At 35.8% G+C, this 22,273-nt stretch overlaps 6 protein-coding genes across 8 annotated transcripts in view; 4 read left to right on the top strand and 2 right to left on the bottom strand.

Annotated features, from left to right (window-relative positions):
• The window catches only part of Ccap-r (Crustacean cardioactive peptide receptor), a 37,570-nt gene extending 35,722 nt beyond the window's left edge, over positions 1-1,848 (top strand). For both annotated transcript variants that reach the window (XM_076381872.1, XM_076381795.1), the window contains 2 exons: positions 440-620; positions 1,489-1,848. In XM_076381872.1, coding sequence (XP_076237987.1) covers positions 440-620; positions 1,489-1,684 — 377 coding nt within the window. In that variant the 3' untranslated portion in view covers positions 1,685-1,848. The remainder of the gene's footprint in view (positions 1-439; positions 621-1,488) is intronic.
• A 2,509-nt stretch (positions 1,849-4,357) lies between these two features.
• Positions 4,358-8,010, top strand: LOC143182889 (uncharacterized). Its single transcript, XM_076384211.1, has 8 exons — positions 4,358-4,414; positions 4,483-4,588; positions 4,656-4,857; positions 5,291-5,411; positions 5,477-5,631; positions 5,705-5,906; positions 6,263-6,348; positions 7,691-8,010. Exons 1-8 carry the CDS (start codon positions 4,358-4,360, stop codon positions 7,926-7,928), a joined length of 1,167 nt encoding a protein of 388 aa, XP_076240326.1. The 3' UTR covers positions 7,929-8,010.
• Positions 8,011-9,681: 1,671 nt separating this feature from the next.
• LOC143182459 (leucine-rich repeat-containing protein 40) lies at positions 9,682-13,705 on the bottom strand. The gene is made up of 10 exons (XM_076383454.1): positions 13,329-13,705; positions 12,267-12,460; positions 11,977-12,180; positions 11,781-11,904; positions 11,477-11,646; positions 11,182-11,324; positions 10,909-11,109; positions 10,470-10,802; positions 10,173-10,358; positions 9,682-10,108 (listed from the first exon to the last, which is right to left on the bottom strand). The coding sequence occupies exons 1-10, from the start codon at positions 13,474-13,476 to the stop codon at positions 10,003-10,005; spliced, it is 1,809 nt and encodes a 602-aa protein (XP_076239569.1). The 5' UTR covers positions 13,477-13,705; the 3' UTR covers positions 9,682-10,002.
• A 628-nt stretch (positions 13,706-14,333) lies between these two features.
• Prtp (thioredoxin domain-containing protein pretaporter) lies at positions 14,334-16,153 on the top strand. The gene is made up of 5 exons (XM_076383484.1): positions 14,334-14,798; positions 14,890-15,036; positions 15,140-15,248; positions 15,323-15,613; positions 15,692-16,153. Exons 1-5 carry the CDS (start codon positions 14,617-14,619, stop codon positions 16,151-16,153), a joined length of 1,191 nt encoding a protein of 396 aa, XP_076239599.1. The 5' UTR covers positions 14,334-14,616.
• A 349-nt stretch (positions 16,154-16,502) lies between these two features.
• Tektin-a (Tektin A) lies at positions 16,503-18,949 on the bottom strand. Its single transcript, XM_076384198.1, has 7 exons — positions 18,884-18,949; positions 18,532-18,818; positions 17,678-17,987; positions 17,391-17,605; positions 17,090-17,312; positions 16,867-17,021; positions 16,503-16,716 (listed from the first exon to the last, which is right to left on the bottom strand). The coding sequence occupies exons 1-7, from the start codon at positions 18,947-18,949 to the stop codon at positions 16,503-16,505; spliced, it is 1,470 nt and encodes a 489-aa protein (XP_076240313.1).
• Positions 17,759-22,244, top strand: LOC143182467 (aldehyde dehydrogenase 1A1). Of its 2 annotated transcripts, XM_076383474.1 has the most exons (11): positions 17,759-17,774; positions 19,847-19,963; positions 20,084-20,188; positions 20,285-20,386; positions 20,454-20,619; positions 20,690-20,994; positions 21,066-21,168; positions 21,253-21,551; positions 21,631-21,839; positions 21,911-21,985; positions 22,057-22,244. In XM_076383474.1, the coding sequence occupies exons 2-11, from the start codon at positions 19,928-19,930 to the stop codon at positions 22,124-22,126; spliced, it is 1,470 nt and encodes a 489-aa protein (XP_076239589.1). In that variant the 5' UTR covers positions 17,759-17,774; positions 19,847-19,927; the 3' UTR covers positions 22,127-22,244. The 2 variants fall into 2 exon arrangements, with proteins under 2 accessions (XP_076239589.1, XP_076239580.1); XM_076383465.1 differs by lacking the exon at positions 17,759-17,774 and having other exon boundaries at positions 19,776-19,963.
• Positions 22,245-22,273: the final 29 nt, after the last annotated feature.

The raw sequence follows: 22,273 nt of genomic DNA, 5'->3' as shown, positions 1-22,273 counted from the left end.
GTTTTCACTGACCCCGATAGCAGCTAAATTCGGTTGAAGAAAACGCGAGCAACGTGTGCGAGTTCGGAGAACCCTTCTCGCGAAACAATAACTGCGTTCATCGATTAAAAAGGGAATGCAGCAGACAATACACTCGTTCATGTAATTGATGCAAAGCTTTTACTCGCTCTGGTAGACCATTAGCGATCTGCATCATCACTTTCCAGACAAAGGGTCATTAAGAGGTTCGCGTGGGTCTCGTTTCGTTCCTTTTGATTTCTGCCTGATGTGGCTCAGGTGTCGCGGAGTGTCGTCAGGTGTACGAAGAGATTGTATTTTTCAGTTGGTAGGGCAAATTGATGCTTCGAATATTGTTAAAAGCGTGGAATCTTCGATATTTCACGAGAGGTGACGCAGATGGATTTGAAATCGGATTTACATCGTTCTTCCCCTGTTTCAGTATTTATTCTATGCTGGAGCCCGTACATAGTGTTCGACCTCCTTCAGGTTTACGGGTACGTGCCAAAAACACAGACAAACATCGCGGTGGCAACCTTCATTCAGAGCTTAACACCCTTAAATTCGGCTGCCAATCCGATCATATATTGTCTCTTCAGCACGTCCTTCTGTAAAACTGTACGGTGAGTATTCGAAAGGTGGGTTCATGAAGCTGCCGAGCGAAATCGTATTTTGCGACGAGCTTTCGTTTCTGAATGCCACTCAGTTCCTCCAAAATGGAATTTTCGATGTAACAAGTGTCGCTGAATGTATCTGCAATTGTTAAATACAGTTTCTCTTGCAATAGCAGATATACAACCAAATATCGAAATAATGTTCATTCAAATCTAGCAGGCTTGCAGATGGAAGATAAATCTGCTACATGCAATGTTATTACGACTGGAGCCGCCACTTGTGGATCACAAAATTTGGTAGAATCAAATCATTTCGAAATTTGGTAGAATCGAATCAACATGCTGTACCTGTTTTGTTTTAAATAGAAAATCGTTTATGAAGAATTGTACTGTTGAATTGAAGAACTTGAGATGGTCATAACTGAAACTATTTTATTACTAATTCAGTTATCAAGTAATAAATATCCTAGAGCCTCTAAAATATATTGACATCTACAAAAGATATTGAATTCTATTATAAATATACATTAGTTCAAAAAGATATGAAGTAGAAGCAGAGAGTACAGACAATTTTTCAGAGCTCATCTTCCTTCTAACTTTATGGCATTCCAAGCTTTGATATTTTTCCAGTTCTCAATTTAATGCTCTAAATGTCATAATCTTTAAACTCACTTTTCTCGAAATTTAATCTGATCACTAAGGCCCTTCTTGCATCCAACAGTACAATTACTTTCAGATCATTTCCCAGTATATTGTCATGTGAAATTCAATCTTTGTTAAAAACTAGAAATATGCAACGAAGAGTAATAAGATAGAATATCCAAGCGAGTTGATTTGTTTGAAATATATGGGAAATACAGCGACTGTTGCTCGATAGGAACATGCAGGCGATCTCGTGGGTTTCTGGATGGTGCGCAACGAATCCTCATCACTGCTTCGGCACCGGTGGCCCGAATAGCAGCACCAGGACGACAGTGACAACATCATTGACGGCTCATTCGTCACGAAGGAGCGGGCATATCGCGATGCTGCACTCCACCGCCAGAAAACGGGTCATGGTATCCCTGGTATAAGGACTACGTGAACCGAATCCTAACATTTTAGGAAACTTCTACGGTCTGGGACTCTTCTGCGCAGCAGCTCCTCTTCGAGCTTCAACGAAGAGACAAGTGTTAGGTACACGTCTCTGAAATTGCGTTCTCTCCATCGATTCTATCAATCTTTCTCGACTGAAAGCGTGAAAAGGTTGCTATTTCTTTTATACCGAACCCTCAGGATGTCCTTAAACCTTAGCGAATGGACCTGTTTTCATTTGACAAGCAACAAGACCGTCGAAGCAACGAAGATGGTACCACAGACGCTGGGAACTTGATTCAGGAGGCAACGTTGAAATGCGAATAAAGTAGATTTTATATTCCCGTATTTATGTGATCAGTATTCTAAGTCTGGTCGCCTGTCGCGAAGTCCTTTCGTCTTCTACTCTATTTTACAACGAAGTCACGAACGCGAAACCACGCGACTTGATAATTACAGAAACGAGGAAGAAGTTTAATAAGACATGTCGGCGGGAATGGGGAACTTCGTTAAACGTATTCATTCTGAAAATGAAGGGTAGGGGCGTTTGCAGAGACTCGGGAGGATGAAAGGTACATTAACGTGACAATCGATCAGTCTGCACGGAAAAACGATACGCTCAAAGTATACGTGTACATATATACATAGCGAATGGAGCTTCGTGTACATAACTTACGTATAACCATAAATGTGTAATATATGAATGTATTCCATTTGCAATCGTGTCCAGGAAGCGTTTCGCCATTTTCTGCGTGTATAGCCGATTCTCGCGATTGGAACATAAATCGATAAATCAACATCGCTACTTCTCGTCACTCCATTTTTACGAAAAAGGCTCCTCTTTTTTAATGAAAAAAAAAAAGTAAATGTCGTTATGCATTTTAGTGAAATATAAAAATCCTCGTCGCCATAACGAAAGCTTTTCTCATCTGCCTTTTTATGAAAATTCGGGAGATTAAAATACACGTAAGAGTAAAATGTACAAAAAAAAGGTACGAATAGAAAACTCGAAGGAGAACGCGATACTAAAATTTATGTAACCATTTAGAAGGCATTAGGCAAAGCTGTATTTGTAATTCGTCTATTTAGTATTTATTGTACTCTGTTTAAGTGAAGTGAGTGAAAGGAGAGAGAATAATAGGAGGTACTACGATATTCCTACAATATTTTCACTGGCAAACGATCTGATTTGTACATACTGTCAAATAAACTCAATCTAAATGCATTAACGCTCGTACTATTTTCTCGTTATGAATTAATACAAAGTCCTCCCATTTCCACCCACATCTGGTCGCCTTTTTGAAGTCCTACGAAAGCTCCAAGGAACTTCAAAAATAACTTACACTGATGTACTATTAAGATCCTGCCATCCTTGGTTTAACATTTAAATACTCCTGTGAATTGATCCGCGTGAGACAGGTCCTCGCCCACAATCCTCCCCCATATTTCGAGGGTGAATTGATGCATTTATTCGACGCAAAAGGTAATCACGCAGTGCTGCCTCTGCCATCGTAATTAATACACTAATTACGTGGTAATTCGTGAAAAAGTGTTCGAAGCCTTCTGTCCTTAGAGCACTCCAGCTCACCCCGTTTTATATAAATTCTGACTGTCGGTGGGACGCGTTTCTGAGCTCGTAAATTCGTTTACGAGCTCGAAGCTACGCACCGCCAGCAAATCATGCGGAAAGAACGGGACGCGTTTGCTACCGAACGAAATAAAATTTCCTTGCCTTCCTCCATTTCCTTTTACGGCCTACACAGTCCTCGGCTGTAAAATTCAGCGGCGCAGCGGCGCCGTGATAAGTTGGATCCCACTGGCACGATCGTTTCGCTCTTTTCATTGTCGTTTATTTACTCGTTTACTGGCTCGAACGATCCGTCAAGATAACCGAGAGGAGCAGAAATCATTTTAACCCGAATTTACATCAATCGAGGAAGATATGAAGTAGAAATAAAGAGGATTGAATATTTTCCTAAGTTTTTCTCCTTGATTTGAATTTCTCAAAATTCACCCCCGAAAGCAGTGATCGTTATTTCTAAAACACCCAGCATATTCATAACTGGATCGTTCCAAATCAAATAGAGCCGATTGACCTGATGGAGTCAAGCTACCTCCTGAATAGATTGATGGAAACAAAAGATTGCGCGCGTGACTGTCGGCGAAAAATTCAGGGTGAAGAGAACGCGTCGAATAATTACAAAATCTTTCAATTCCCTTTTAAATGACTAGTCTTAATATTATGTGAGAGGAATTTCTCGTGACCCAGGTCGCAGGAGACCTGCTGATTTCAGGTTCAGTTCTCCTTCGAGACTTCAGTGCTCGTTTTGCTGACCAGAAGAGACACCAAAAGGGAATCTGAAAAATTTCTGGCGAATACTGCTCCTGCGATACCCTATCTCGAAATGTCGTGCGTGCACTATCAGTCGAATGATCCTCCCAGAGAAAGAAGCTACTTGGATAGCCAATACAATCGTTACGTATCCCCTTTCTACTCGCCGAGGATTCGAACTCCTGAAGTCCACAAAAGCGGTACGTTGTAAATTTAATGATTAAATTCCCTGCTGTGCTACCATCCTTCCCAGACATCATAATTACCTGAAATAATTAGGTCATCGGTGAAATCAATAAAGGTTGAACTATTTCGAACGCATTCTAACTTCCAGGATACCATGCTACGTGGAGAACGCTGGAATTTCAAGAGGAGAACACCGAAACGCTCACAGCAGGTAAAGCGAAACTTTCTCTAGCGAAAAACTACTTGGTTCGACAATTCTATGCACATGTGCATGGAGAGAGGAAGCCAGATGGTGGAACGAGTAGAATCAAACTTCTGGCGTTGAATTTTCACGCGCCGACAGAAAGAATGAATTTTAGAGACAAAACGTGCGCGAGCCGAGATCGTAATCGCGATCTGATGTCGTAATGAGCGTTTGATAAAAGACAAATTTATGGGGAATCTTGTTACAGCGAGAGGCGAGCCCTCATTTCCAGATCCACGAGGGCAAACTGGGAGGATCGCGCAACCATGTAAACAGGAGGCGTCGAAACACGCGGACGCGCTTATCTTTGAGAAAATGCAAACGAAAATGAGATTCCTCGAGGACAGTAACACCGTGATGCAAACGCGCAATCAGAATCTTATAACCGAGAACAAAGTTCTGACATCTCAGTGAGTATTGACGCGCGAACAACGCGAAAGCCTGATTTACATTTTCTTCCCATTTTTAATTGAAAAACAACATTATTTTCCTGCTTCTCGGTATAATTATTACTTAACTCTGTTCATTCACATATTTAACACGTCGAATGCCGTGGAAGTTGTTCATAAACAGTAAATCAATGTTAACGCGAAGAAGAATAATATGAAATACTGAATGCATCATTGAACTAGAGTTGGGATAAAATCGATAGTCCCACCTCTACATTGAACTATATCTTTATTGTTTTCAGAAATGTATGTTTGAATAAATAAAAGGTCGTGAAGAAGGTCGAAAAATCGCGCGGCATTCAACGTGTTAACAATCTCTTTTTCCCTTTTATCACGGAGAATACATGGCCACCATTGAATAATCTTCGTTTCTAAAATGTAATTTCATCGGAAGACTCGAAGAAGAGCGCAACGCAGTGAAGAGGCTAGAGAAGACGCTCGTGGCGTTGCGAGAAGACCTCGATCACGAGAAGTTAAGGGTAGCGGAGATGAAGAAAGCAGCGGAGCAAGTTCGTGTATAAAACATTCACGAGCCGAACGCTTGCACGCGCTGGAAATTCAATTTCGTTCTGATTTTCAGAGAAAATACGTGCCGACGGTCGAGGCAAATGGAACGTCCACGACAAACATTATATCGAGAACAGATCGTGGAGTGCAGATCTGGGCTGTGTGCATGGGGTGTCAGAAAAAGTTAGAGGGTTGCGAGAAACAGGCACCAACTGTCGTCATTACCAAGTAAAATCTATTGGAATTGTACTTCGAAAAAGTAATGATAGAAAGAATATAATGGGACGCCTCTTGGCAACAGGTCTGAGCTAGAGGTGTTAGAGAAAGACATGCAGACACTCCGAGATACCATAATTGCCAGAGAGGAAGCATGGGATAAGGCGATGGAGCGAGAACAGAACTACAGGCAGCAATTGACTCGATTAACCACGGAAACGATCACGGCTCGTCACCTTTCTGATACTCGTTACGAAGAACTTCAAGCACTAACGAAAACGTTATCGGTAAGTCAAATACACTGTCGATATGCCTTGCGATAAATCAATGAATTCTACCTTCTTAATAATAATAATAATTTATGTATTAGCGAGTATAAGATTACACTTTGGTATATACAATTTAGAAATTAGATGAGATTTGATAAGACTTATAATGGCTAGTCATTCTTCTCACTTTTCTAATGAATATTGCTGCAGACTTCTGTCACTAAGACAAGAATAGATATTATAGAATTGTAAGAAATTGTTTTCTAGTGATAACTCAGGGATAACCAAAGAAAGCTTAAGAAAGAAGGGAATTAACGTCAGTGACTGTAAATGTGTTAAGATAACGTTTAACTAAATTTATTGCTTGTTCCCAGGAAAAGGAAATGGAACTGAAAACGCTCCAAAGGGAAACTCTGAATTTGAACAAGTTAATAACAAGGTTGTTCAGCAATCACCCAAGGTAAATGTTTCAACTCTCTTTTTCCATGTAAAATCGTTTTTGCGCAAGCAGTGCCACTACGAGAAGTAACCTCGGCACAGAGATCGCACGTACGAATTCTAGTGATTCTATTATCTCTTGGAATCACGTAACCCAAGTATTCTAGGACTCGCCGCAACCAACAGAATTTCCGCTTAAAACTTCTTTTAATCAATAATTAAATCTAGAGGTGGTGCGATTCCCAGTAGAAGGATCAAGTCCCCATTTCACTCGACTCAAAACCCTTTTCCCTTTGACCCATGTTTATCGGATTACGCAATTAACGAGAGCCACTGAAAGCTATAAACAACTTCGATTTCTATTAATATGAAAGCCATTCGTAATCGGTACAGAAAAGTATTTTTTAAGCCCTCGATTTAAAACCAAAAACACAGTCACGAGAATGGAGAATTTATTCAAATTTATTTCCCTCGTTGATGAGTCTCGTAAATCGTTTGACAATCAGCTGTATTAATTTTCAATAGATAACAAGACAGAGTTAAACAAGGGGAAAACAAGAGACCAGTTGGGAACGTCGGGAAAATCGTTGAATTTTTTTCTTTCACCTTTTATCAGAACAACGCAGTAACCCCTATCACTTAAGTCAGGCTACACTCTGCGCATTCTAGCCGTTTCATTAGTGGAACGCCCAGCGTAATGTACCGCCGAGAATGCTACTTCAAATTTCACGTAACAAGATGCGAGTTCGCCCCACGCCTGACGCACCTAGAGCTTCCCTCTTTTACTCGCCATGCAAAAGGCTACGTTAAATGCACCGGAAATTCCATTCCGATATTTCTGCCGCGATCGTTTCGACCTGTACCTTTCATTTCATATTAAATTACCATTAGCAATTGATGACGCTATGGTTGATGTTTAGAGAAGTAGCAGAGATTCTTAAGTTACAGTAGGATTCTTCATAACGACATATTTTCACAATCTAATTTTTTTCTTATTCTTTACTTTATTTTGGACTTGAGTCGTTAAAAACAGTCAGGAGAATGAAAAGGTTTTCTTAACGTAATGGTAGGAAAGCAGAAAACAAGATATGAAATATGCTCATCAGTGCTTGAAAAATGTTTGTTTGGTATTATACTTTGCTGCAAAGGGTCCTTGATACTACAAATTCAATTTCCATAATGAAAGGATATTACGCGAAAGAGAAATACGAGGCGTTTCTGAGCAGTATTGTTCAAGTGGAGGAAACTGAAATTCTACAGTACAGTGGAGACAGTTTTCACGATTATTTTTTTAAATTCAATTCGATGAATTAATGTACATATACTTAGTTTTCCTTTTTCTTTTTTTTAAGTAATCGTAAGAGACAAGAAGACTGTCAAAAGAGCAACTTGCTAGCCGACATAAACGAAAAGGATCAAAGGCTCATCGAGGACATCGTTAGACGAACGCTGAATACAAAAACAAAGCAGAAACCAAAGTCAAAGAGCGCCTGTTCGGAAAGGACTATGGTTTCGTGGAATGACGGATATCTACTCACCCCTCGAGACAGAAATCCGAGAACGAAAGATCAGACATGTGTAACGAAAGAAGCAAAACGTTGAACTAACATTTTATAGGATCTTTCTGTAACGACGAAATTCTTGCTATTAATGTGACAAACTGTGAATAGTAGTGTATTTTGGAAGTAAAGGAAATTACGTAGAAATATCGAATTTCTTCTGAGTAAAAATTAAGATCATCCGTAGAAGGACCCTGATTAGAGAGGGGGAATCAATGAGAACTTCTTAGAACGATACGAATTTTGAGATTAGCACGATAAAAAGAAATTTGCAATTTTATAGTTTCAGAATAATGTCCCTGTTCAAGGAAGAGGTTGCAAATTTCTTCGTATTTTGTTAAATAATAAATATAAATGATGATTATTCTTACAAGCTATCGCGTACGATTGTTAGTAGCAATACGTGTAGCAGAAACTGTCACTACGATGGTTACTTGATACAAACTGGCAAAATTTCGCAAATTGTTCATCGTTTGATGTATCTTACAATTCCCACCACCGCAGAACTTCTCTGATTGGTTCCCTTCTTTCTTGAGACAGTATAAATAACCCTGCAGGAGCAGGAGTGCCTCACTCATCACGGGTCCTCTGACAAGTGTGGACCCTTGGACCCTTGGACCCTTGGACCCTTGGACCCTTGGACCCTTGGACCCTTGGACCCTTGGACCCTTGGACCCTTGGACCCTTGGACCCTTGGACCCTTGGACCCTTGGACCCTTGGACCCTTGGACCCTTGGACCCTTGGACCCTTGGACCCTTGGACCCTTGGACCCTTGGACCCTTGGACCCTTGGACCCTTGGACCCTTGGACCCTTGGACCCTTGGACCCTTGGACCCTTGGACCCTTGGACCCTTGGACCCTTGGACCCTTGGACCCTTGGACCCTTGGACCCTTGGACCCTTGGACCCTTGGACCCTTGGACCCTTGGACCCTTGGACCCTTGGACCCTTGGACCCTTGGACCCTTGGACCCTTGGACCCTTGGACCCTTGGACCCTTGGACCCTTGGACCCTTGGACCCTTGGACCCTTGGACCCTTCCGGTCAGTGATCACACTGGTCATCCTTGACCAGCAGTAAGTTCTTGCTCAAATTTTAAATTTATTTCTTCTGTTGCCCCTATTTTGCATGAACCTTGTCCCTCTCTTCTGTTTCCCCTATTTTGTATATACCTTGTCCCACACTAGACTCTAATGGTACACTTTCTGTCTGGATTCAATGGAATTCAATTGATATTTCTACTTCTTACACTAGTCTTTCATTCATGTCTTTGATTTACTAGTTTTAAGTTCAGGCTTTAAGATTTTTTTAAAAGGAGATCAATGGAACTTTGAAATTTTAAGTTTTATGTAAACTTCGTCAACCATTTGACTTCCTGCCGCTGCTTTATCAATTTTGTATTGGCTTATCGGGACATCCTGTATTTAATTTCATGTCGGTATTGCAGTTTTCATTCTGACCACTAATAGCGCTGCACTGTTATTACACGCACAGTCGCTAACGTCGAGCGTGACACAAAAATGGTAATGAGGCTTTAGAGACTCAAAAACGTGGGACAAAAAAAAACCTCGTATGTAAAAATCTTTTCAAATTCACAAAAAAGACGCTGATTTCAACATTATACGTATTTTCAACAATAAATTTTATAATAAACTCACAGGCTACTAACGCACAACGTGATGAACTACTTGCCCAATAGAATGTTAGGAAAGAGAATTGGCTAATAAATGTGGGGTTTTCATTTCGCGCGTTTTTTAAATAAGTTTAACTAGAAAAAAAGAAATTATTTGTATACAATGTTATTTATTTTATCGTGTATAATTTATACAGAACGTATTAAATATATACTTTTCGTATAAAATTTAATTTTATTCTTCCTTTAAATATTAATGTAATTATATCTTATTAGCACTTCGAGTTATCGAAAAAAGACTACGATTAATTCAGTTTTCGATATTCTTCTGCATTGTTCAACATTGCAAATGTATTAATTTATTAACATCACATAATTTGTCTACAATTTTAACTTCTTATACATTTTCTTATTCTATTGTGCTCTGCACAATGTTTGTCTAGTTAGAATAAATTGTCATTCTTCAAGGATTTGGTGATTGTGCTTTAACGAGTTATTCTATCCCTAAGATATGCAAGAATTTCTTCTGTAGACTTGCTTAAAATTGCTTGTCTCGGTTGTTTGAACGAATTTCCAGATAAAAATAAAGTTCTGCAATCAATATATCTAATTTTAGGACTATTCGAAAGAATTGAATGCGTCTTTTATAGCTTACCTTAAATTTTTTAAATTTCCAAGTTCTGGTGGCACGTATCCAATGTTATTATTAGCAAAATTTAATATTGCAAGCTTTCGCAATTTTTCTAAAGATAGCACATTAATATCAGTTATTAGGTTATCGTTTGCAATAAGTATTTCCAATGATTCAATATCGTAAACGGATTCTGGTAATTGCTCGTACCTGTACAATATATTAATACATTAAAACATACTTTTTAGTATATGGAGAGTTTTTTTTCTTTTTTTGGAAAACACTAAAAATTGTTATTTATAATAGTAACAATTATAGTACCTGTTAAATGAAATATTGATTTCTTTCAAGTACTTTAATAAGCCAAGGCTAGAAGGAAGTGAGTGCATTAAATTTTTACTTAAGTCCAAAACTTGTAAATATTTAAATTTTTCACCAATCCATTCTGGTATGCATGTTAATTGATTAGATGTTAATTTCAGATCATTAACTCTTGTGATTATCGATAACTTATCAGGTAAGGTACACAATTGATTTCTGCTTAAATCCACTGTAGCTACATCTGCTTTGTATGCGTCTTCCAAGACTGCCTGGGGTAAATCAACAAGATTCTGCCCAGCCAAACTAAGTAACTTTGTACTTTGCATTGTATATCTAAAGTAATATAAATAATTTAATAACAGTCTGTTATTTAAATGTTAAAGTATAATCTAACAATATTACTAGTTTAATGAAACTTGAAACATTTGCATGCACATACTTATCTGGATAAATATTTATATTGGCAACTGGTATTACATATTCTTTTGTACTTAAGTTAGTACTATTAACATTTTGTCGTATGTGCTTCAAAATTCTTGAAGTACCACAACGTATTATATCATCTCTTATATTTTCTATATTATTTCCATCAATTAAAAACTGCTTTAAATTTGGCATTATACCAATATAACTTGGTATTCTATAGAATAAATAATATTGTTTATAAAATGCTTATCTAATTTGTAATAACAATACAGATAAAGTAACATACTTAGTTAGTTCATTGTGTGATAAATCAAAATTTTCCAAATTCACTAATTTTATGATCTCCTCTGGTATATCCTCAATTTTATTATATCCTAAGGTCAATGTTTTTAATTGTCCTATACCTTCCAAACAAGTCATATCAATTTCCTAAAAATTATACAGAATGAACATTATTCTATTATTAATCTATTAGATATAGTAACAGTTTTTCTTTAAAAACTTAATTAAAATAAGTAGTCTACTATTATGTTTGTTATCAAGTGACTAATATATACTGAAAGTAGCATACAAGTACATACAGGAATGTTATTTTCAGCCAAGTGTAATACTTTTAATAACGTACAACCAGTCATATCAGGAAATGTTGTTAACTTGTTTGCTTGTAACATCAATATTTCTATCTTCCTCAACTCACCCAATGGTGGTAACATTTCCAAGTCATTATAACTTGCATCTAACTTTTGTAATGCTATTTTCAAAAGAACATGTACAGTGTTTATTACAGTTTTATATTGTATAGAAAGGAACAATGTGTAATTTATTTCTTGCATACTAAAGTAACCAATTCATCTATAATTTTGTTTTTCTTATTACAAATCATACCTCTCATACTTGTCAGATCAGGTGGTAGTTCCTTTAACATATTATGACTTATATCTAGAGAAATTAGTCGTACTAGATATCCCATTTCTGGTGGCACTTCAAGTAAATTGTTGTGAGATAAATCCTAAATATATCAATTTTAGACAAATTGGTTCGTAAAAATATGTTAATAAATATGGAATTCATTATAATTTACCAAATGAGTTAACATAATTAAATCACCAATTCCAGGATCTAGTTCCTTTAAACCATTATGCTTTAAATATAATTTACGTAGCTCAATTAATTTAAAAAATTGGTGTGGTAATTGCTCCAACTTGTTATTTGATGCATTTAATATTTCCAGTTTACTTAGGTTTCCAATTTCTGGTGGTAAATCTTCTAATAAATTATCATTCAACTATAAAGATTAATTACTGTTATATCAATTTTCTTGAAATAAATATATGCTATGCATAATTTTATTTAATATACATGAGTACACACAAGTAATGTAGTTAGTTCTGTTAAACATTCTATCTTTGGGTCAATTGCAGTTAAACTATTATTACTCAGATCCAGCTTTTTAAGTGGCTCTTGCTCCCACCATCGTTCATCCTTATGCACATAATCAAATTCAAAATGCAGCTCCTGCACCTCATCTTCAGTTAATTCATTTATATTCCATACTCTGTTAGGAACTGTAAGAAATTTTAATAAATTCAATAAATCATGTATTTTGTATGATTATCTTATTTTGAACATAAATTTATCACGAATATTTATAAAATATTTCTACAACTTACGTAAAACTTACCTGAATAAATAATACATATGATGATCTTTAATGTATCGTAAATGTTGCTTGCTCTAGAATATTAATTCATAGCTTGACATGCAAAATTATCTATGAAAAATGAATTTAAAACGGAAAAAAATGATGTTTTATTCAAAACTTCTTAAATTATATGTAATTACCTATGTGGGACAGTTAAATAAATGAAAGAAACACTGTGCAATGAATCATACTTGTAAAATTTTTATTTTTTAATAACAATAAAAAAATAAGAAACAAAATACCGTAGGGGAAGCATAAAGCATCGGGTATAGTAATGTTTCCTATACTATGGAATCTAAACCAGTGATTTTGATACATTTATTATTGCCAATAATATTCATACAACATACATAAAAAAATTTTAAATACATTCATATTCAACTATACTTCCATTACTACAAAACAGGATCACAAATCACGAATAAAATAACAATTCAGTGTATTCCTTTCTTCATATTACTAATGCTACATCTAAAACACATTTCATACAGGAAAATTTTGTTCCATACTAATTGTATAGTTCGACGTTTGGTCAATTAAATTGTACGTAGGGGAAAAAGTAGATGAATATTCATGGACAATGATGTAACGCAACTATCAACGCGGCAGACATGCATACCAGATCATTTACAAGTGCAATATTGAAATATTAAGCATTTGGGTGATTTCGGTGTGTCTAAATATAACATTCGACGAACAACATTTATTTCATTCTCAAGTGTTACAAGTACCAGTGTATAATCCTCTCGAAGAGAGGTTTAAATCTCCACTCTTCCTCGCAGACATGATAACAGCCTCCGACAATTCAGCATTATCATCATTCTTCGTTCGTTGTTTAAACACTGATAAATGATTCACTTTCTTCTTGACGCCGCTCATACTGCACTTATCACCCACATTGTTTACAATTTCGGATCCTCGATACAGGATGACTGGATGACATAATAATGAATCCTCCCCCTTCTTCGTAGTACAGCCATGTATGAATGACGCATTACATTATCACAACTAAATGATGCGCATTGTATAAAGCATTATTGCCTAGGCTGTAATAAACTATGGAAAATTATTCGAATAGCATCAGAAACATAAGTCAATTTTGTAAAAACAAATTATCTATTGACCATGAGTTATATGCTGTTCATATTTCCATGCATCAAATAAAGTGCAAAAATAGCGAAGCATTTAACAATGACTCACTGTTTTTTAACTTACCGATAAAATACTCTTTTTACTGTTTTTGAACTCGTTAAAGTGGTAATATTGATAACAGAGTAATACATAAATATATAATACAGCAAAATCGATTCTTTTGGTGGAATCTACAATATTGAGTTGAATTTCGAATGCTTCAATAACATTTCTTGGTAGAAATAGTAATTATTCGACTATGTATATTTTTTATCACATTCAACCTCAATTATTTTATTTATTCGCATCAAATATTTGAGATTTTATCATTAAATATCACAATTTTCTGTCTTATAAGAAAAGAAAAAATGGTTTTGTTTGAAGTAAATACGAGCTAATACCAGAAACAGTATTTGGGAATCGTAATGTAATATTTATGTTTCTGTTTCAAATCTTATCAAATTTCTCGATAATAGTTGAATATAATTAGAGAGAAGATAAAGTTACTATGATAGCGGTGAGAAGGAAAGTAATGGGAATTTCGTAGCAAAGTGTTGCTGCCAATGTTCGAATATCATATGGGGGCGGAATCGGCGGTTTCGATCCATTTCAATCCATTCATGTGGGAGACTAGAAGGCCAGTGTAAAGTGAAAGAAATAGTTGAATTATAATTGAATAGTATTGAGTAATTCACCACTCGAGTTTGAACATTGTGAAGTTTAGAATTTTTTGAACTTGATTTTATAATTGTAACCTTGGTAGTAAATATACAAAGATAATTTACAATGTTTTCAAATTAGTCTTCCCTTTTTATCTTGTCAATAATACGGTATTTCAACATTGAATATTTAGCGATAGTGTGAAGCTATTTAAAAAAAACATATATTATGATGACTGTACACTCTTCGAATTCTATAATGTGGAAAAAGCATATCTTATTATTCATATTTATGCTGAGTCAAGTTAAAAGTGAACAAGAAGAGACTTTGCATACTGTACAATATACGAATGACAATTTTTCGACAGAAATCAAGAAGAAAAATCATTTTATTATGTTTTATGCACCATGGTGAGTATATTCTTCCATATTTTATGAATGAAAATAAATGTTATCATTGGAGTAAAAATTGTGCAGAAATAAATTTTTATTTTGATTATAGGTGTGGACATTGTCAAAGACTTGAACCTACTTGGGAGCAATTGGCTGATTTATCCAACGAGGAAGACAATAACATAAAGATTGCTAAAGTTGATTGTACTACAGATAGCAGCTTATGCAGTGAACATGATGTCACTGGATATCCTACGTACGTGTAACACTAACTCATTAAATATGATTTTTAAAATTATACAAAATATACAAACGTACATTTATAAAAAAAGTAATCTGTAGTCTTCATAATGTTGTAGGTTGAAGTTTTTTAAAGCTGGAGAAACCAAAGGTATTAAATTCAGAGGCACAAGGGACTTACCATCTCTACTTTCTTTTCTCAATGATCAGTTGGGTACAACTCTCGGGGTAAATATCAGAACTATGTTTGCTTTGAAACAATATGTATTTTAGTCTTTTTAACTTGTAATTTCTGTGATTAGAATGTAGATGTTGCACCATCTCCTCCTGAAGCAGTAAATGGCTTGATAGAATTAACAGAGGACACCTTTGATAAACACATATCCACTGGTTACCATTTCATAAAGTTTTATGCACCTTGGTGTGGCTATTGTAAAAAATTAGTTCCTACATGGGAAGAACTAGCTAATAGTTTGCGTAATAACAATCATGTTAGCATCTCTAAGGTAGATTGTACTCAACACCGTGGAATTTGTGGACAATTTGATATAAAGGGATATCCAACATTGCTTTGGATTGAAGATGGGAAGAAGGTGAAGTTTAGACCCTAGTTCAATTTGTTTGAATTTTCATCCAGACAAGTATTAGCATTTTTGGCTGTGAATTTGCAGGTAGATAAATATTCAGGACAACGTACTCACGAAGAATTGAAAGCTTACGTGTCAAGAATGCTAGGGAAGAGCGATGATCAAGTGAACGTTAAGACTGATAGTTCTGATAGTACAACTCATGCTGTGTTAAGTTTAACTGGTGACAGCTTCAAACACGGTATTGAAAAAGGCATTTCATTTGTTAAGTTCTTTGCACCTTGGTGTGGACATTGTAAACGCTTGGCACCAATTTGGGAGGATCTTGGGAAGAAGTTCTTCACAAATGAGAATGTAAATATAGTTAAAGTAGATTGTACGCTTGATGTAAGCAAAGAATTGTGTAATGAGCAAGAAGTAGATGGTTTTCCTACTTTGTATTTATATCGTGATGGACAGAAAGTTTCTGAATACAATGGTGCTCGTAATTTAGACGATTTATACGAATTTGTGGCAAATTACTTACAACCACACGATGAACTATGATCATATATTTTTCTCATGGTGAGTTTAATTTTGAAACTATAGAGACAATTTAAGCGGTTTTTAAACATAAATATGTAACACTTGATTTAATCGTGTATGAATGTACAAAATGTTACATGAAAAACCCCGAAGTATCCAGGCCGTATATTTTTCATTTTTGTATAAAATATTAAAAATACTATAAAATTATTATACACTAATACCAAGACTGCTGTATTTTTGCGTGAATAAGTCCATGTACTTCCAAAATACACTTACAAATTCAATTGTATGTAGTATATTTATAGAAAATATCAGTACCTTTAAAACTTTTCCTTCTGTTAAAATCGTGTAATGAAAATAAGTGATATTAAATACCAGAAAGGGCTGTAGCCGAGGGATAAAATGAACGCAACAATTGTCCGCGTTGTTTATCTATGTACAAAGTTTTACGTTTCACAACTATCTCACGTTCAAGATCACTCCTCGCCTTTACCAGACCAGCTTGGGTCTCTTCAGCGCGCTTCAATTCCGCCTTCATAGCGGAAGTGCGCTCATTAAGTAATTTAACTTCTTCTATCAGCCTAAATAAATCACAGATTATCAATACATAACAATTATCTTTCGATAATAAAATATTAAATAATAGTGACATCGAAGTTCTCGAATGTTTTCCATGATCATACGTTATGCATAAAGATAACTATCTAATCACTCATTGATAATGTACTTACGCGAACTCAGGAGTATCCCGACAACTTTCTACATTACGCCGTCGTAATCTGTCTGCTAATCGTGTTTGCGCCACTTTCATTGCGAAATCCAATCCTCTTACCGAATGACGAAGCTGTTCAATAGCTTTTTCGGTGTTTGCTAATTCATATAAGCACTGGAGGGAAGCTTTGTTGCGATAACATAATAATTATAACAATTAATTAACAAGGTGATCAAACTCACGCGAAGCAATTCTTTCTCTAATTGTAGACGAACTTCCTCCGTGAGCTTAATCTTTTCACCTAAAACGATATCTACGCGAGTCGCTTGGTTTCGAAGGTCTTTAATTGAATTCTTAAAGATAGCATCCAAGGTAGACCTCAGATTCGCAGATCTTTGCCTCGCAGCTTCTCCATCGGTTAAACTTTCTCGTGTATAATGTTCATAACTCGCTGGTGTCGATTGTCTGTTAATAAACATCGGTAGAATTTTATTTAATCTCGTTTCAATGCATGTTTCGCGTCAAAATGATTTTGATACGCACTCTGCTGGAAATCTGGTAGATCCAGGTTTCCACAGTATAATGGGTGAGTCATTTTTTAATTGTATACAATTGGAATCTATATCATAAGCATCAGTTTTATCGGTCCAGTCGACTTCCATCCTCGCTTTGGCAGCTTTTAACTCAGTCATTTGCAATTCTATTTGCTCCCTCGTTCTGGCCAGCAGGTCGCGTATTTCGGTACAAAGGGCAACTTCCTGTAGTAATTTTATGTACATATTATTATAGTTTTACCATGTGGAACGGTTGACAGAATTCATAACAATAACTTTCGTGAGTTCCTCCTCGACTTCGTCTTTGATAAGATCGGACTCGAGCCGCTTAGTTCGCAGTTGCAAGAGTTCCCCAGCGATAGACTCAGGAACGGTAAGAACCGATAAAGACTGTTTTACTCGTCGACGGTCAGCTTCCAATAATTCTATCTCTGTAGTGATATCACGTATCACATGTTCTAACTCCGTCTTCCAACGATACACCTCGGCTGCTCGATTTCTTAAGTGATCCGTCGATTCTAATTGCGTCTTGTCCGCCTCTTTATACGATCGATCTACGCATCGTTTCGCGTTGTTTATAGCGAGCCTGCACCATCAATCTTTCATTATTATACGCACTAACTGTTGCATCATTTTCGTGCTTCAACAATTTATTTTCAAAAAAATGAGACTCATACTGGACTATATGCCCACTTCAGATTAAAATCATTTTTAAAACAAGGATTTTTATTAAAAGTGTAATACTCTTTTTTAATCTTACATGAGGTCTCCAGAGGAAAAACTTGACAAGTCCACTTTTTTCGATTTTTTGTTTTATTATCTAAAACGAAACATTTCTATTTTAATTATCTAAAGCGAAAGCAGAGAATCCTTGATAGATTCTGAGATGCAAGTATTTTTTTAAAACGTGTACAGGAAAATAATATTTCGAACTTTGAAATCGGTCTCCTATAAAATTACGAAAATATGACTTATCAAGTTCTTCCCTAAAGTCTTTACATGTAAAACAGAAAACTTAAATAAAAGAAAAAATAATTCTGTGGTTCGTGCATAAAAATTCTTCTTTTGTAAATGATTTTAATTCAAAGGCACATAATTAAATTTAGAAGAATTATTATTTATTTACGTACTGGGCATCTCGAATCTTTTCGTCCGACTGCTTGAAAAATTTCATGTTGTGGGCCCTCCACTGAGGTGCCCCAAATTTAGTTACAGAATATTGATCAGCAACAGGTCTGACTCCTGTTAAACCATCTGTGGGTGTAAATGTTACACGACCAGTTGCCCATGGACCAATTGGTTCCATGGATCCTTCCAGTTGCGCAGGAAGTTCGTCCCCTGGTTGAGGGAAATAAGGGGGTAGTTTACCCTGCGTTTCGCCCTTTGATGTTTCCATCATAGGGCAAGGCACGACACGCTGTGCAAGGAAAAACTTCAGATTACCAATTCTGCAATTTATTATTTTTTTATAAATTACTTTACCCCGTCACCAGCTCCATCGCGAGGTAGCACTTGAGTCGCTCCTGCAGAACCTTGTTGCACATTCATATTGAATATATTTTTGAATTATCGGGACTAAATATGTAGATGAAAACGACGTGTATGTGATCAATAACCTTCGTTTGTAACTCACAATATGTTAATTGATATAGATTGGAGTGTCATGTTCTTGCCTCAAGTAATTATAGAATATTATGCTTCGATCTAAATTATGAATAATGTTCACATGATGTTTGCTCTTCCAAGCATACGAAATTTATCGATTTAATAGCTCAAGGCGACTGAAAGGAGAATCCTTTTCTAGTCAATACAAGCCGCGTACTTGTATTTCTATATTTATCCATTCGTATAAAAACTGGTCAGATCTTACACATACAGAGTACAGGAAACAGATGAATAATTATTTATCTTTTCTCCTGTTTTATAGTATCCTGTATAGATACACGAGATTTTTACAATCTATTTATTTAGATTTTTAGTCAAATCGAAATAATTGAAAGTTCAATATTATATAAATATACTTGTTATCAAGCATTGTATTTTTGATTTACAAGTTGCAAGTAATGGTACTTGCTACGATTCATTATCTCCGTAGTATAAATGTGGGATGAAAGATGTCATTATAAGATATGAACTCAACAGAATTCAGTTCTCGCTAGTCACTATAATAGGTCGCAATAAATCTTGCGTAATTTTCCAACATTCCGCAGTAGGAGAAACAAGAAGAAGGTTTGCAGGGGATTACGAAGTATTCAAACGTGGATATTTTACGGAATTTTACGGAATTTTAATTTTGAATTTCTACCAAATAAAATCTTGACTATCTTCTCGGTGTAATACTGGTATCTTAAGATAAGCGATTAATCGACCTCGGGCGAGGCTAGAAGATAGTCCGTTTTAAAAATATCTTTCATAAAATAAATAATTTAGTACGTCTCTTATCAGTGTGTGTGAGCTTATTTAACGTGTCGTATTGAAGATTGCTAATTAGTTATTTACAAGACACAGAAGAAGACGCAGGGAAAAATGACTGGCAAAATACCAGAGATCAAATACACTCAGGTATATTATTAATTTCTATAAGTAATAATATTGTGTTTCCACAATAATAGCCTACATTTTCTTCCATATAGATACTGAACTTCTATCTCATAATTTGTATTAATTCTCTACATTTTCCAGTTGTTCATCAACAATGAGTTTGTAGATGCAGTAAGTAAGAAAACGTTTCCAACTATAAATCCAGCCAATGGTAAAGTGATTGTAGAAGTTGCAGAGGGAGATAAGGTAAATTACATTTTTTATTAAAATTGGATTTTATGATTTTAAAGCTTTGAATGAATTTCTCTTTACAATTTTACAAATTGATTTGATTTTTTATAGGCAGATGTAGACAAGGCTGTCGCAGCTGCAAAGCAGGCATTTAACAGGAAATCAGAATGGCGAAAGATGGATGCATCTGCTCGTGGAGTTCTTCTAAACAAAGTAAACATACTTTACAATAGTTTTTTATAGAGTGGATTATTTAAAGATATAAATATTGTTTGGACAGCTTGCAGATCTTATTGAACGTGACATAGAATATCTTGCTTCTCTTGAATCTTTGGATAATGGAAAAGCATATCCCGTTGCACTTTTTGATGTAAAAGCAAGTATATCTACACTGCGTTACTATGCTGGATGGAGTGATAAAATTCTGGGTGACACCATTCCAGCAGGTACATTTATTATTTTAAAGTGATCTCTAAAAAGTGTATTGCATAACTATTGATTATATTCTTTATTTAGATGGAAATTTTGTCTCATTCACGCGAAAGGAACCAGTTGGTGTAGTAGGCCAAATTATTCCTTGGAATTATCCTCTGGTTATGTTATCTTGGAAATGGGGTCCAGCATTGGCCGCTGGGTGCACTATTGTCATGAAGCCAGCGGAACAGACTCCATTGAGTGCACTTTATGCTGCTGCACTTGCTAAGGAGGCTGGATTCCCCCCAGGTGTTATAAATGTTATCACAGGGTACGGTCCAACAGCTGGTGCAGCTGTCGTTAGTCATCCAGATATTCGCAAAGTTGCATTCACTGGCTCTACTGAGGTTCGTATTCATATTATTAACTTTTCAATGAAACATAAATCAATATTAAGGATGTATATTTTGATCTATAGGTTGGTCGTTTAATAATGGAAACTGCTGCTAAGAGCAACCTTAAACGTGTCAGTCTTGAATTGGGTGGCAAGAGTCCTTTGGTCATATTTGATGATGTTGATGGTACATTACTGCTGCATTTCATGAAATGTTGATATACTTAAATATACTATAAAGAGCATTCAATAATTAAGATCAATTTTGTAGTTATGGAAGCAGCGAAACTTGCCAATTTCGCGTTATTCACAAACCATGGACAGTGTTGCTGCGCTGCTTCGCGTACCTTCGTTCACGCCAAAATCTATGATGAATTCGTCAAATGTGCAAAGCAGTTGGCTCTCAAAATTAAAGTTGGCGATCCTTTCAGTCCCGAAACTGAACAGGGACCACAAATCGATGAACAGATGTTTAATAAGGTCTTAAGACTGATTGAATCAGGGAAAAAAGAGGGTGCTGTGCTGGAAACCGGCGGACAGCGAGAAGGAAAAGTCGGCTACTTTATTCAGGTAGAATTTTATGTCCAAGTTTTTGTTCTCATTTTTTTTAAATAGTTCTGTTTCCTAACTTTTATCATTTCAATTTAAGCCCACTGTTTTCTCTAACGTAACCGACAATATGGAAATCGCCCAGGAGGAAATATTTGGACCTGTTCAAACTATTTTGAAATTCGAGACGATGGACGAAATCATTGATCGCGCAAATAATACAAAGTATGGTCTTGCTGCTGGTGTAATCACTAAAGACATTAACAAAGCTTTAGAGTTTGCGCAAGCAGTAGAAGCTGGCAGTATTTGGTAATGATTCAAACTTTTATTTACTGTATGTATTTAATACAGAAAACTTCTAAAAAACATTATCATTAAAGGATAAATTGCTACGATGCCCTTACACCTCAAACTCCATTTGGTGGATTTAAACAGTCAGGCATAGGTCGCGAAATGTAAGTTTAACAGATATTTATTCAGACGAAATTAAAGGAGTATGATACAGCAATATTTGTTTGTTTTTTAGGGGAGCAGATGGATTAGAGGGATACGTGGAGACTAAAACAGTGACTATTAAAGTACCAGCATTCAATTAAGAATGAAAATAATACATATATGTATACAAAAAATTATGATACATGATGCTTGTTTTTGATGTATTAAACTTTTATGAATTCACACTTTAATAAATCTGCTGCATGTTTTATTACCATATTTTTTCCTGTATTTTGAATTACTGTCAG

Source organism: Calliopsis andreniformis, chromosome 1 (genome assembly GCF_051401765.1).
Source record: "Calliopsis andreniformis isolate RMS-2024a chromosome 1, iyCalAndr_principal, whole genome shotgun sequence".
NCBI classification, from domain to species: Eukaryota; Metazoa; Arthropoda; class Insecta; order Hymenoptera; family Andrenidae; genus Calliopsis; species Calliopsis andreniformis.
This window is presented reverse-complemented; position numbering and strand designations above follow the sequence as displayed.